The 14,614-nt window shown below is 45.3% G+C and overlaps 1 protein-coding gene across 1 annotated transcript; it reads left to right on the plus strand.

Annotated features, from left to right (window-relative positions):
* The first annotated feature begins 5,264 nt into the window (after positions 1-5,264).
* Positions 5,265-13,900, plus strand: LOC134399153 (receptor activity-modifying protein 1-like). Its single transcript, XM_063127061.1, has 4 exons — positions 5,265-5,361; positions 6,992-7,018; positions 11,736-11,877; positions 13,663-13,900. The coding sequence occupies exons 1-4, from the start codon at positions 5,265-5,267 to the stop codon at positions 13,898-13,900; spliced, it is 504 nt and encodes a 167-aa protein (XP_062983131.1).
* The last annotated feature ends 714 nt before the right edge of the window (positions 13,901-14,614 follow it).

Here is a 14,614-nt window from a genome sequence, read left to right on the forward strand (position 1 = left end):
AAAATATGCTGCAGATAAATTGGGTCATAGTGTTGCAGAGGGAGTGGGGACATAGCACTGCAAGTAAATGGACCACTTCTGTGTTATATTCAGGAATACTGAATGAAGGGTACATTGTACCTTTAAGTACAGCACAGACTTTAAACAATCACCACCCCTCTGCACTCTCTTCCCTTAAACTAGCAGATATTCTACTGGCGGGTTGTGTTTTAAAGCCCTGCCATGGGTCTGTCTATGTAGTCCTGTTTAATAATGCAGTTACAGGTTACTAGCAACTGTGTGGAGAGGCGACCAGATGACCCGGAAAACCCCAGAGACCTCCGGTAAAATGAAGGGTCTCAAGGGGAACCAGGCTGGCCCCAAAATTCCGGGCAAACAAGCACCTGGCATGTCCCTAACCCCCTCCCTGCCTCGATGGGTCCATCTACTTGGCCTGTGCGATCGCGCAGTCCAAGTAAAAGGACCCATCGACGCAGGAGGAGGAGGAGGACAGGACACGTTCCGGACTTCCGGGAACACATCCCTGCCCCTCCCTGCCTCAGTGGGCTTTCTACTTGGCCTGTGCCATTGCGCAGACCGAGTAGAAGGACCCATCAGCGCGGGGGGAGGTGGCTAGAAGGACGCATCCCTGGACTTCCAGGAAAGCGTCCCTACCCCTCCCTGCCTCGATAGGAGCCCAGGTGATGGCCCAGGCAGACATAGCAGCACCCTGGTCAGATCATCAGGGTATGGACATGGCCGCTTGGCGGGCTTGCTTCCTCCCTCCTGGGCAAGTGTTGTTTCCCTTGGGCTTGTTGTTCCCTTGAGCTTGTTGTTTCCCTCCCCTACCCAATCCTACAGCTGATGCCTGACTAATGATGATGATGACTTGGGTGAGTAGGTAATTTATTTTTAATGTTATTTTATTGTTTGTCTTGGGTGTGTGTGTTATTATTATTACTTTGCCTATGGTGAATGTGGGATGGATTTATATTCTGCACACACAAACACACACACACACGGTTAAGTGTGTGTGGGGAGTTTTTTTTTTCTTTATATTGTCTTGGGGAGGGTGTGGAGTTTTTTGCATGCTGGGTGAGTGTGCAGGGGTGTGTGGATTTTATTTTTTATTGCCTTTGCTGAGCATGTATGAGGTGTGTATTGTTGTTTTGCCTTGAGTGTGTGTGTGTGTGTGTGTGTGTGTGTGTGTGTGTGTGTGAATGAATTTTTATTTTCACCTTAGGCTTTGAGATTATGGTTATTTTACAGTGTGGCTTTCCTTTTGTTGTACTAGATTTTTCTGTACTTGTCAACTGCTTCATTTGATCAGTGGTAGCAGTATGCTGAATCTGTGAGTATGGATATGAATGTTGGGGATAGAGTGTTAAATGTTAGAAAGCTGAGACTATGGACATCCAGTGGGGGATTTGCAGTCAAAAAAGATATTTGAGGGAAGGGGAGACTGTATCCCACAGAGTATAGCAAAAGCTTCAAAGTACAGCAGAAGCTACAAAAATCAGAATGAGTGAAGTTAATTTCAGATACATTGAATGTCTCACTTGTTCTTTATTCCAGTGATTTTAACATTAAGATGTTACGTAGAACAGGTTTGTCTTGTGTGCTGTGAAATCAGACATGTGACCAAGGCTGGACTTGTGGGCTGGACTTGTTGGTGGGCACGCCCCCTTGGGGCAGCCATGTTGTCCTCCTTTTTGGTTTCCAAAATATGGTCACTCTAGTGGAGGCAGAATGAGTAATCAAGATTTCACAGACAGCACACCTTCAAGGCCTTTAGCCTGTAAAAAAAATAGGGAACTTTTCAAATGTATTGGAAGTGTAGTGGTAAAATAGTGCACGCTGCCTCAGAACTGATCTTCCATGGCAGGATTCCTCCATGGAACATGAGATGGTCAAGAAGATAATCATGAGATGGTCAAGATGGTCTGAGCATGTTCACAGTGCCTTCCCCCACAGCATTGATTGGGTAACCACAACAGGGCTGTGGTTTACATCTGGAAGAGGAACTTCCTGGTTAAACTGCATTGCTTTAGCCCCTCCACCTCTCTCCATAGAAATTAAATATGTAGAGCACTCCTTCACACCTAATGTAGGGAAGAGAGGTAACTCAAAGTCTTACATTCTTATACAGAGCCCAGATTGTTTTAAAACACAAACACCTCCAATTAATCCACTTCCAACAGGAAAAACTCGCAAATATCTAAAACACTTCAGAAACTCGAGCCACCATTCGTTTTGGCACTAGGATTTGGGCTATGGTGGGTTTTGGCTGAATTCTGCAAAGCAAAATTCCCATGAACCTGAGTGTATAGTTCTAATAGTGGGGCAAAGAAATCATGTGCTAGTTCTTCCCTCCAATTGCTTGACATTTTATAGAAAAGAAATCTTATCTTATTGGCTTCAAAGCCCAGTTTTTCCTCTTATGATTTGATATACCTAAACATGGGGGTTGTTGACACGTTTTCAACGCGCTTTTGGGTACATAGCTAGAGAGAAAAGCCTTGGTATTTTGAATGGACAACATAAAGAGACACCATATTCCAAACTAGAGTGCTGTAGGACTCTATGTGGTATAAAAAGAACTACTTCATTGATTAGATTTCTGTATTGCCCAATAACCAATATTTTCTGGGTGGTTCACAAAACAAATGATGGATCCAGGAAATGCCTTCCATGGGCAGAAGGGCTCTGCTCATGGAAATTGCCTCCACCCAATTTTGGGGAATCCCCTCTCTCCACCACACTTCGTTCCATTCCGCATGGTCCCCTTGTGTAGCATTTTCAGGGCACTGGAGAGGCGGCTGTGGTGAGGAGGGGGAAGAGATGTCCTCTTCTGGCAGCCCAGTTGCATGTGCCTAAATTTGGAGCCAACCAAGAGTTAGGTGTGTACAGGGCCGGTGCTACCATAGAGGCCACTCAGGCGGCCACCTAGAGCGCCAAGCTAAGAGGGGCACCGGGCACAGCGCGGCACTCACGCGCGTTGGCTGTGAGTCGGCCCGGCCCAAAGATTCAGTTGGGCTTGGGTGGGCGAGATGGCGCCCTTCGCCCGCCCAGCTGAAGCGAAGCCAGGGACACTGGGGTGGGGGTGGGGCAGCTCCACATTCAGACTTCCAGAATGCGCCCAGAAGAGAGAGAGAATGTATGGGTGAACGGGGTGCATGGGGTCTTTGAGTGTTAATGCGTGTTAATGCGTGTGTTTGTTTGGAGTGAGTGATGCTGAGTGTGTGTGTGTGCACGTGTGTGTGAGTTGGGGGGGATGATTTGGAGGTGATATTCCTATTAAATAATGCATTTTAGACCCATAGACATTCCTTTCCAATTTGTTTGCTATAATTGGCATGACGTATTTCTTGTACTTCAAAATAAATTTAGCAGTTTCAAGTTTTGTGCTTCTTATTTTTTCCAGGAAACATAAGTTCTTAAAAATCAAAGTTGGCATTTTTTGGGGGCGGGGTGTGTGTGTGAAAGTAGCTGACCTTGCCTAGGGCACAAAATAGTCTGGCACCGGCCCTGGGTGTGTATAAGGCTGCAATATGCTGAAGGCCATACCTAATTTGTGCTGTATTTTGGTTCCCACACAAACTTTCCCTCTTTTAGGAAATTTTGTGTGCATTGAGGCCTTTAAATCCTCTCAGCGGCTCTGCCAGAACTGACATTAAAAAGCAAGGCTCTCCTGGAACATGTGGACAATAAGACTGTCTCTGAACATGCACAGAGTTTACCACAGCCAATCCACATATCCAGAATTAGGGGCTTGAAACCTTCTCCTTCACCAAACTGCAGGGACATTCATGCCCCTTGTTTGCTATTTCACAATGAAATATTACTCTCTCCTAAGCAAAACAACTGGTCCTGGTTTCATTAGATCCACATTGAAGAGAATAAAATTCCCTCATTGGGCTGAAGCAAGCCCAAGCATAACATGCGGGCCATAGGGGTCTCAAACACCCATATGGGTGAGAAGGAGGAGGGAATGCTGAATTTCTCTCAAAGACTGGTGATGAAAATGTCTCTGGTCCTCTGGCATTGTTTCCTGTATTCCCTCCTGGTTTTGCTTTTCCGCAGAGGTAAGTGTCCATCTTCCTGCGGTGTGATTACTTTGACCCATTAGAGAATATGCAGTTTTCTCACATCCATTATGTGGGGTGAAATATATTCCCAGCAGTGGGCTCAGCTGGTAAGGGGTGGGGGTGTCTGGGCTTCCTTGTCTGGAGAGCCCCTTTGTAACAGGAAAAAGACCAAGAGGCTTATAGAATAGAATCTTTAAAACTGGGTGGTTCATTGTGGTCTGAGGCGGTGTAGTTAAAATACAAAGTCTCTCTAGCTTTCCAAGGGGTGTGGTGGGTGTGTTTTCTGGACTTCACATGGATTTCAACGAATTGACCAAATTTCTGAGTATCTAATAATAATAGGAATAAGAAGTACCTAGAGAAAGAAAATGGCTTTTTAAGGAGCCTTTATGAGTGTAATTCCTTAAGAGCTACTCCTCTTCCTCTCAAAAGCTAAGATTTACATACACAAACACACACACACACACACACACACACACCACAATTGTGTGATTGGAAACCCATGAGCATACCAAACATTTGGAAGAAATTGCTATAAAATTGTCTTCCTCAACGAGCGTCCCTCTCATTCAAATGTATGATGTCAGATTCTTCATACAAGTGAAATATTGTGGTTTGTAAAGCCATTCTGTTTCTATTAGGGGGCTGGGTTGACGTCTGCCAGTGTTTAGCCCAGGTTATTTTATTTGGCACCAGTACATTTAGTTTTCGCTTCTTGCGTTCAATTATATCCTTTAAGCAACACAACAAAATCCTTGCGGCATTAGGACAGCCCGGTATTTGTGGACACCTGGTGGATACCACCTACTTCCAGGGTAACGTGAAGGATCGTGTGTTATGGACCTGGGGGTCACAGCTGGGGCAGAGTGAAGGGCAAGGAGGCTCTCTGCTGTGACTAGAACTGGCTTCAAAGCAGCCCAAAGAAAGAGCAACAAGGGAGCCCCCTTCCCTTTCCAGCAGCTGCACAAACATGCCCAGGTCAGGAGTAGCCAAAGCAGAGTTGAATTGGTGGGGCCAGGCGTGGGAAAAGCCCCAATGGAATTCATCTTTGCCAAATTCTTTCCTGTACCCACCCACCCTTCCAATATGTTGTGCCATGAGGAGCTCTAAGCATAATTTGGAATGCTTACCCTTGCTAAAAAACATCCCCGGGGGGCAAGAGCCTGCAAAATGAAGGGTTTAGGGTAGGGACAGAACATGGAAGGGCGGGCTGGTCACACTCATCCTGCTCCAAACTCTCTCTTCTTTTCTTCAGGATGCACAGTACAGGCCTACGGTGACCTTGAAGATGAAAGTAAGAGAAATATATACATGTGCTCTTAAGGGGGCCTGCCCTAAACTGAATATGCACACCACCGTTCCTTCCTCCCCCTTTCCCTGAAATTTCCTCCTACTCATTCAGGAGGGAGGCTCTGAGCCTTTGGGTGGGTTCGGGCAACACTTTAGCCAACCCTGCCCTCATAGGCCACTCCACGGATGACTATTTGCATGTCGCATTTGGGTGACATGCTAATAAATCAACCATGGAGTAGGCTATAAAGGCAGGGTTGGCTATTTCTCTCTGCCCCCCCTCCCTGACGAATGGTGTTCCTGGATCCCCCCTACCTTATCAGGGTTCTGTCATTCCGTGGGGAGGGGCGCAGGGAGGGGGGGAGAGAAGCTCCCCCACCTCCTTGTTGCAGTCACTCCAGTGGCGCTCACATCACATGTCCCTCCGTGGCTGCTGGAGCCGAAACCAGCAGGAAAGAGATCTGTTCTTGCTGTGGTAGCACATGTCCCTCCACAGCCAAAACCAAGGGGCAGATCTCCGCGCCAGTTTGGGCTGCAGCAATCGCGGAGGGCAACACACCGTGGGCGCCACTGCAGCAACAACGAGGGAGTGAGAAAAGCTCCTTTGCCTCCTTGTTGCTGCAGCGGCAGGCGTGGCGCATGTCCCTCCGTGGCCGCCAGTTCAGACTGCGGCGGCTGTGGAGGGACACGCGTCGCGTCGTCAGCTTCTTGCCCATTGTTTTGATGCTGAGACCAGAGAGAGCTATCAGCTCTCTCCGGCCTCAGTGTCAAAAGTAATGGGAACCTTTGTGCTGTGGATGAATACCATACCTGGTCCAGGTATGGTATACATCTGCAGCTCGAGCATTCCCATTAGTTTCCAGGCTGAGGGCGGGGGGAGAGCTGATGCTGATCGGGTATGGTATTCATCCGTAACGTGTCTATTGCCATTAATTTCGAGGCTGAGGGTGGGGAGAGCTGACACCCTCAGCCTCAAAACTAATAGGGAATGGAGGATGGGACGCAGGAGGATGCACTCACTCCTCCTGCGCCCCGTTCTCCACTCACTGCAAAGTGCAGCGGCAGAAGTTCCAAGCATCCCCCGTCCCCAATTAACAACACTTTCCCTCCGGGGCAGGGGAAAGGGACATCCATGGCCCTGGAAACACATGAGGCGGTGTGATTGGTGGCATGTGACTGTCCCGGAAAGCATGTGGGGAGCCGTGCTTCCCAGACAGGATTATTTCTCCTGCCTATAGAGCTCCGCTGGGCAAGAGCAGCAGGGATTTGTGCCGCTCTTGCAGGGGAAATAATCCATGGAGCCCGACAGATGACACAAAAACCAATGGTTGTGCAGATAATCAACTCTGCACAGAGTGGTTACTGGAGTTGGTTATTTTTAGAAAATAACTAACTGGGGTAGTTTTTGGCCTGGTCCATGATGGCAGGTCAAGTACACGGATTCCTTCCCTCTAAGTGTGTGCCATGTCTGGAATCAGCAGTTGGAATAGAAATTGTACGTGAACCAGGGAGGAAAAGAGGTCTGGCAGGTTCCTCAAGAATATAAAGGTGGATAAAGATGGAAATGGAGAATCCATCACTGTCACTCAATCCTGTATGTTCTTCCTAGACTAACATTTATTTTTCTCTTCTAGTCTCCTACTTGTATCCAGATGAAGAAGGTGAGCAATGATATCATCTTCCTATGCCCCTGCCCCTGTCAAGAGTTGCATAATAGGAACTCTCATATTAGAACTCTCATGCTCTAGCTACTGGCCTCTGTTTTTACAGAATTTGCATTCCAAAATTGTCTGCTTTCTTAGTCCCCATCTCATCTGAATCTATGGTCCCTCTACTCTATTGGTAATTTTCACAAATAACATTAAATACATCTCTTAGGGTGTTTTCACACACTGCTGTACTCTATCTAAGGCAACATTTTTGGCCCTTGGACACATTTGGCAATTTGATAATCTGTCCTGGGAACCATCACAAAATGGCTGTCATGGCCACCTGCAGTCTTCATTTCCTAAGAATGTCTCTGAGACCCACTGTTTAGCCCAGAAGTATTCATGTGAAATTAAGACAGCATCCTCCTCACTTTGCATTGAACCAATTGCAGCTGCCAGTAAGAAAATGTATTATCATAAATAAATAAATAAATAAATAAAGAGTACGACACATTGGTGGTGCAACAAAAGGTGTCTGAGAGTATATTGGTGCCCATAGGCACCATTTGCCTAGCTGTGATCTACAAGGTAAATGTGAAAACTTAAGTTGGCTAGAATGGGCATTTGATTTCTCTCCTGTTTCAAAAATATTTATATGTGGCATAAATAGAATGGAGGAGAACAGAAAAGTAAAATAAAATTTTTTAAAAATTGGCCAGCGATTGTGTCCATGAAGTCTGCAGTTTAGACCAAGAACTTCTCTGCACGAGTGATGTATTGCAAGCTCATGTTTGCCCACTCATGGAAGTATGTGGGGCTTTTACACAACATTGTCAACCTCCAGGACATCTCCGTGTTTCTTCCCTTAATTTCGCTATTTAAAAGACTGAGGAAAATGCAGGTTTTTTTGCAGCCATGACACATTTTTGTCATCACAAGGCTGTGTATAATGCTAAAACGCGCTTTGGTGTAAGCGGGTGTTGGTGGTGCAGTGGAGACAACGCTTGGGTGGGCATGTTGCCATTCAGTAGGGTGACCAACTGTCAGGATTTCCCCGGATTTGTCCTGGTTTTTGTACTTTCCATGGTGTCAGGGGGGATTTTCTATAATTTTCAATAATGTCCTGGAATGACACACCTTCCCCTTTAAGGCTGCCATTAGCATGGCAGGAGGGAATCACATGCTTTCTTGAGGCATGTCATTCCCCCACCCCGAGCTCCAATTGAGGTCTTAAAGGGGAAAGTGGGTCATTCGTGGACATTATAGAAAAGGCCCCAATTGGAGTGGATGGTGGTGGTGCAGAATGAAATCCTTTCCCCTCCTCCACTCCAATCGGGTTCTTTAAGGTGGTGGGGTGACTACGTATTTTCTGCAGGACTCAGAAAGCTGCTTCCCCACACACACACTAGGTGTCCTCTTTTTTGGTTTCCCAAATATGGTCACCCTACCATTCAGTATCCCAGTATGTTGGTATGCTGTTTTGCTGGTATACTTTGGTGCGCAAGTGCTCCAGTACACTGTTCACCGCGAAGGCAAAAGATGCCACTGAAGAAGGCTGAATGCCATTGTTTGGAGGAGCTGGGTTTTCCCAGTGCGGGGAGAAGCACCCCTGCTTTGTCAGTCCCCACTATCAGTAATGATAGTGGGGAAAAGGGCAGGACCTGCAAAACTGAATCCACTAAAGGGACTATTGCAGTTGAAGAGAGATGCTTTTCGGTGGCCCCACCCATCAGAAAGTATCGATATAACAGAGTCAGTGTACTTTGCCAGTGTGCGATTGGGAATATGAATCAGCATCACAGTGGTGGGGTAAACAGGCAGTGTAGAAAAGCCCCCAGTCCCAAAGTGGAGATTTGCAGACAATGAATGTAGCAGGTATCATATTACACCGAGTAATGCATTCTGGCACAACTAAGCAATGGCTGTTTTCTATTTCTGGAAATGCAAAGATTGGCTGTAACTCAGATCTATTTCTTGTCTGGGTGAAAGGCACAAGTTCCTGAGTCAGCACAGGACAAAAGAGAAATATGACAGTTTTTATACTAGTAAAGCCAAATATTAATGCCAGGTGGTGCACTAGGTTAAAAAATCAATTGAGGCCAAATTTTGCATATTACCTAGTGATTGGAAGGAATGGAACCCTTAGTGGTAGAAAATCATATTCCTCTGGTAGTAGATTACACACTGAATGGCAAAATATGGTATTCTCCAAAGCACATAAAGAGTCAAAGGGCTTCTTTAGATTAAAGGGAAATCACATATCCTTACCAGGGCTTTGCATCCTGTTTCTCTTGTGCAATCATAATGGGGTTGTATTACACGGTCAAGAAGGGCGACCACGGGGTCTATAATGGAAAACATCCCCTCATCTCGCTGCTCATAGCCTTGAATGGGAAATCACCCTCTAATGGGTGATTTGTAGCACAACTTTCCCTGTACATGGTAGGAAATCCTGAGATATTTCAGCAGAATTGGGATATCACAGTTTGTTTTTAAAAAAAATAGAATTAATAGAGGAAGGCGTGGAAGATGTGCAGGAGGTTGCCGATGTCATCAAAAGGATTCATGAGCGGCCAATCAAGAGCGTGCCTTATTTCACTTGTATAAAGAAGTCCAACAATAGCCATGCAGTCTTTTGTGGTATTTTGGTTTGTTTTAATAAAGTTATTGTCCAGCTATAAGATTTTGGACCATTTCTTTTATCTGTGTTTTCAGAAATAGAGATCTGCCATTGTTTCTCTGTTCCAGAATGCATTGTTAAAGGTAATCCCCATTTTGAGACTGGAGCTAAACTAAAGATCTCATGGCCACAGTATCTCGTCAGATTTTGGATTCTCCTCCCCACTCTGCTTTTTGTACTGATGATCTGATGAAGTGTTGCACAGAACTTGAAGGCTCACACACTTCTTGTGATATTTTGATATTGCCCGACTGTGAATTTTGTTAATTAACTCATGTAATTCATGGCCGCACTCTGTATGGAGATGGCCAGATCACTTTAAAAAGAAGTCAGACGAATTCCTGGAGGAGAAGGCTAGCAGTGGATGTTAGCCATGAGAACTAAATGGACATCCTAGGTTCAGAGGCAGTATCTGTGTTTCAGCTGCTAGTGGGCAAACAGCAGGGGAAGGCCATTGCCTTGACGCCCAGTTTATGGGTTTGCCTTAACTATCTGCTAGCCACTGTCAGATCAGAAACTGGATGGGCTCTTATGCTCTTTTATACCCTATTAATGGGACTCTGCTCTTGACTCTGAATACCTTTTCTTTCCAAAGAAATCTAAAGACCACCCAGTCCAACCCTCTGCCAATAGGCAGGATATATGCTTGTCTCTGCTGCAATTCTTTATGAAAAATAGGAACTGTTCCAGCATATGATATATAAATCTAATAATTATTTATTTATATAATGCTTTGTTACAAAGCACTGTACATGAAGTAAAATAGGTCAGCGGTTTACAAAATACAATAAATACGATAGTTCTAATAAAAGAACTTAACTGGATTTAAAAGAATGTAACCATAAAACCTTAAATAAAACCCATATAAAGTGTGTAGTGGCCACCACAATGACCATCACTATGCTCTACCTCAGGAACAACCAGCCAACCCCCTCTATTCAAAGAGAAAGGTTTTCAAACCTTTCTTGAACACCTCCAAACTCTCTGTTAACTGCAGTGGCAGGGGGAGTGAATTCCACAGCTGATGGACAAGGTCTTGGAATGCATGAGACACCACATTTGTGAGGGAGAATGGATCAGGAGGGCCTGACCCATGGATCTGGTGGCCCGGCCTAGAACATATCAGGACAAAAGGGAGGAAAGGTAAACTGGGCCAAGACCAAGATATTAAATTGGGCCCTGCCCTTCAGTGGAAGCCAATGCAAGGCCCTATAGTTGAAGGAGGTATGGGCAAACCAGGGGAGGTCCAGAACAGTCCTAACAGCAGGAGAGAGGAAGACCTGCTAGGAGACTATTACAGTAATCCAGGCATGAGACAACCAAGGCACGAACCAAGAGTTCTGCAGTCGCCTGAGACAGAAACCTGCAAATCCGCTGGATGTTCCAAAGATGGAAATTGCAGGCCCTCACTGTGCTTTCAATAAAGGAACACAGCAAGAGACGGTCATCCACCAGGACTCCCAGGACCCTGGCAACAGGGACTAGGACCAGTTGTGTGCCTTGAAGACAGGGCAGGTAGAGACGGAAAGGAGGAAGGGCAGTCAGGGTGGAAAATTGAGCCTCAATTTCCCACAGATCTCTTTCAGTATTCCCTTCAGTGTGTCCAATTCAATCATAGAATAGTAGAGTTGGAAGGGGCCTACAAGGCCATCGAGTCCAACCCCCTGCTCAATGCAGGAATCTACCTTAAAGCATCCCTGACAGATGGCTGTCCAGCTGCCTCTTGAAGGCCTCTAGTGTGGGAGAGCCCACGACCTCCCTAGGTAACTGGTTCCATTGTCGCACTGCTCTAACAATCAGAAAGTTTTTCCTGATGTCCAGCCGAAATCTGGCTTCCTTTAACTTGAGCCCATTATTCCGTGTCCTGCACTCTGGGAGGATCGAGAAGAGATCCTGGCCCTCCTCTGTGTGACAACCTTTTAAGTATTTGAAGAGTGCTCTCGTGTCTCCCCTCAGCCTTCTCTTCTCCAGTCACCTGCTGCCTTGTCCTACCTCCGTCCCTCAGCCAATGTCCCTTTTCCTGAAGCTGACCTTCCCTTCTCATACTAGAGCTTTCTGAAGAGGAAGACCAAGCCAGTCACTGCACAGATACCTACTATGACCGGATAGCCGTGCATTGCTGGCCCAAGTTTCACGCCGCCATCATGGCTACAGCTGAGAATAAAAGATGCCTCTGGAAAACAATTGGCAGGTATAGATATCTGAGGGGTGGGCCTGGTTCCTGACACCTTAAGCAGGCCATAACCTTTCCTCTTTTTCTTTTTACGCTTTAGTCGTTTTTGAAGAACACAACTAAATAAAAGAAATTGAAGTAGAATGTTTTAAATAAACCTCAGATTTCTCCCCACCCCCTGGTTTTTCCTAGATATATGACCTGCTTATTATGTGTTGCCAACCGAGTCCAAGGGAAGTAAGGGAGGGCAGACTGGAGGCTGAGCTGCGTATTGAAGGAAACACTGCACAGTTAATTCAATGTGCCTGAATACCACACAACTCCTCCACAAACAGAAAAGGGGGCCGAGTGTTGTTGGTGATGGGGTGAGGCTGTCTCTCAGTGGTAGATAGAGATGTCTGTCTCACAGAAATCTGGCCGGTTCTGGGGGCCTCTGCTGAATGGAACAGGAGGCATTTCAAAGCCCAAAGAACAGAACTATGATATGTCTCGATGCAAACACAAAGGAACATGGGGACGTAGTTTGGCCTTCATGGGAGTTGCCAAGACTCTGCAACTTATTTACAACCAAGCAGGTGTAGTGAGTTGGTAAACACAAAAACTAGTGTACCTGGAACTGACAAGGTACTGTTGCTAGGAAGTCATTTGTGTAAGATTACTCTATGAAGTTTGGGCAAACGTAACCATACTGGCAAAAATTTCCCCAAAAGGAAAGTTTTGCTGGTGTAATTGAGTGAGATTCCCTGAACCATGTGGGGAGCCTCTGCACACAATTTATGATGCAGTTCCTGCTTTCAGTGGCAAATGCACCTAAGACAATATATCTTAAAAGGAGTTGCTTAGAAATTCTAAGACATCTACCCCTCCTCTGCCAGAAAGCTTGAATTTGCCTTTGTCTCATGGAGCAGCATTCCAACACAGAGGTGGAGAAGAGGCATGGAGGTAGAAGGATTGGGGCTGCTGAGTCATGGCCTCATCAAAACTCCACCTCAGAACCTATTTTGAATGCCAAAGCTTAGCTCTGGCCCATGTTACATAGGCAGAGTGTATTTCTAGGGCTGGTGGGTGATTAAAAAATCTTGATCAATTAATAAAATTATTAAAACTCATATAACTAATTCATAAATGTATATGTGAATAAAAAAATGTATAATAAATAAAAAAAAATGAATAGGTTTGCAGGTAAAGCATACTTCCTTTGTCCTTAGATGGTGCATGTATGTGTCATAGCAGGTGCCATCTTAGGTGATGCATTCACATTCCATCTTGTGCAGGGGGGATGTTTCTTCTAAGATGGTGCTAGCCATCTGCTATTTTCACAACTACTTATATTTAAAGGCACTTATTTTTCTTAAGCACTTATTTTCGAAAGTGTTTTGCCCATTAATCAGGAATGCCTTTTGAGTAAATAAATGTTTTAAGCCAATTAAAGTTTCATTATTAAAAGTTGCAACCTGATATATTTCCTTAACACTGAATAGCCATAGTCCACACTGACCATTTGCAATTAGGAGGAGGTGGGCTTTCTTTGTCTTAAGGTAAGACTTTGGGGAAGACCTGAGCTCCAGCTCATCTATCTATCTATCTATCTATCTATCTATCTATCTATCTATCTATCTCTATCTAAATTAATTGTTTGGGGCCAGGAAAGGCTTTGCAGAAGAAATAGGTACCAAAGAAAAAATGGGAGAGGGGTCCCCTCTTCCAGACATAAAGAGCAGGTTGGCAGAGGGGCCCCTGCCTCCGTTGAGCAGCTCTTGCTTGTGCCATCCCTCACAATTGTTCCATTTTTTGCCTCTACAGCATGTATGGAGAACTCGCTGTCTGTACTGGACTGCTGACCGAAAGTATGGGCTGCCCTGTGTCCAGCCCCACCTTGGACGCCTTCTTTGTGAGAATCCACGCCGAGTACTTTGCCAACTGCTCCCTGCCCACCAATACCACGGACCTCCAGCCATCTACAGGAGTAGTCATAGTCTTGGCTTCCCTGCCTGTCTGCCTGGTGCCTCTCTCCGTTGCACTCGCTGTCTGCAAAGCATGAAGGCCTGAACCTGCACCACAAACTGTCATCTAGACAACAGTTAGAATTGGGTGATGCTGAGATAAGGAAATAGGAGGTAGTGCTCCTGGGCTTCCAGTCTAGAAGGTGAATGGGGACAACTGGGTTCCAGTTTGAGGGACGCTCTAGTTATTAAGATCTCTGGGTCAGTTGTATGACAGAGCCAGTGCTGGTTTGCTTGCTTGTATATCTTTGAGCTACTGCGTTATTATTATCATTCTCCCCTTCAGTAAAATGGTGCCCTGGCTCCTAAGTGGAGTAAGCGCTGTGTGTTCTGGATGGTATTGTCTCAACCAATAGTACATGCTATTTTTAGGGTTTCTCACTGCTTCCGTTACCATTCCTTTCAAGGTTGCATATATTTATTTGTGGCATGATGTAATGCAAATAATAGCAACAACAGTGAGAACCTCCCTTGGTGGGCAATAGGAATCTGTAGGAGGAACTCTCATGCGAAAGTGGAAGCAGCTGAACCAGTTCTAGCGGCCAAATCTATTATCTCTTCCTTGTATTCAATATTTTAAATGGATATTGTTGTTTTTAAATGGATATTGTTGATTTTATGCTTTTGATGGTTTTAAATTTTGTATACTTTTTAATGTTCACAGTTTTTAACTTTTGTAAACCGCCCAGAGAGTTCCGGCTATGGGGTGGTATATAAATGTAATAAATAAATAAATAAATAAATTTATCCTT

Source organism: Elgaria multicarinata, chromosome 1, assembly GCF_023053635.1.
Source record: "Elgaria multicarinata webbii isolate HBS135686 ecotype San Diego chromosome 1, rElgMul1.1.pri, whole genome shotgun sequence".
NCBI lineage: Eukaryota > Metazoa > Chordata > Lepidosauria > Squamata > Anguidae > Elgaria > Elgaria multicarinata.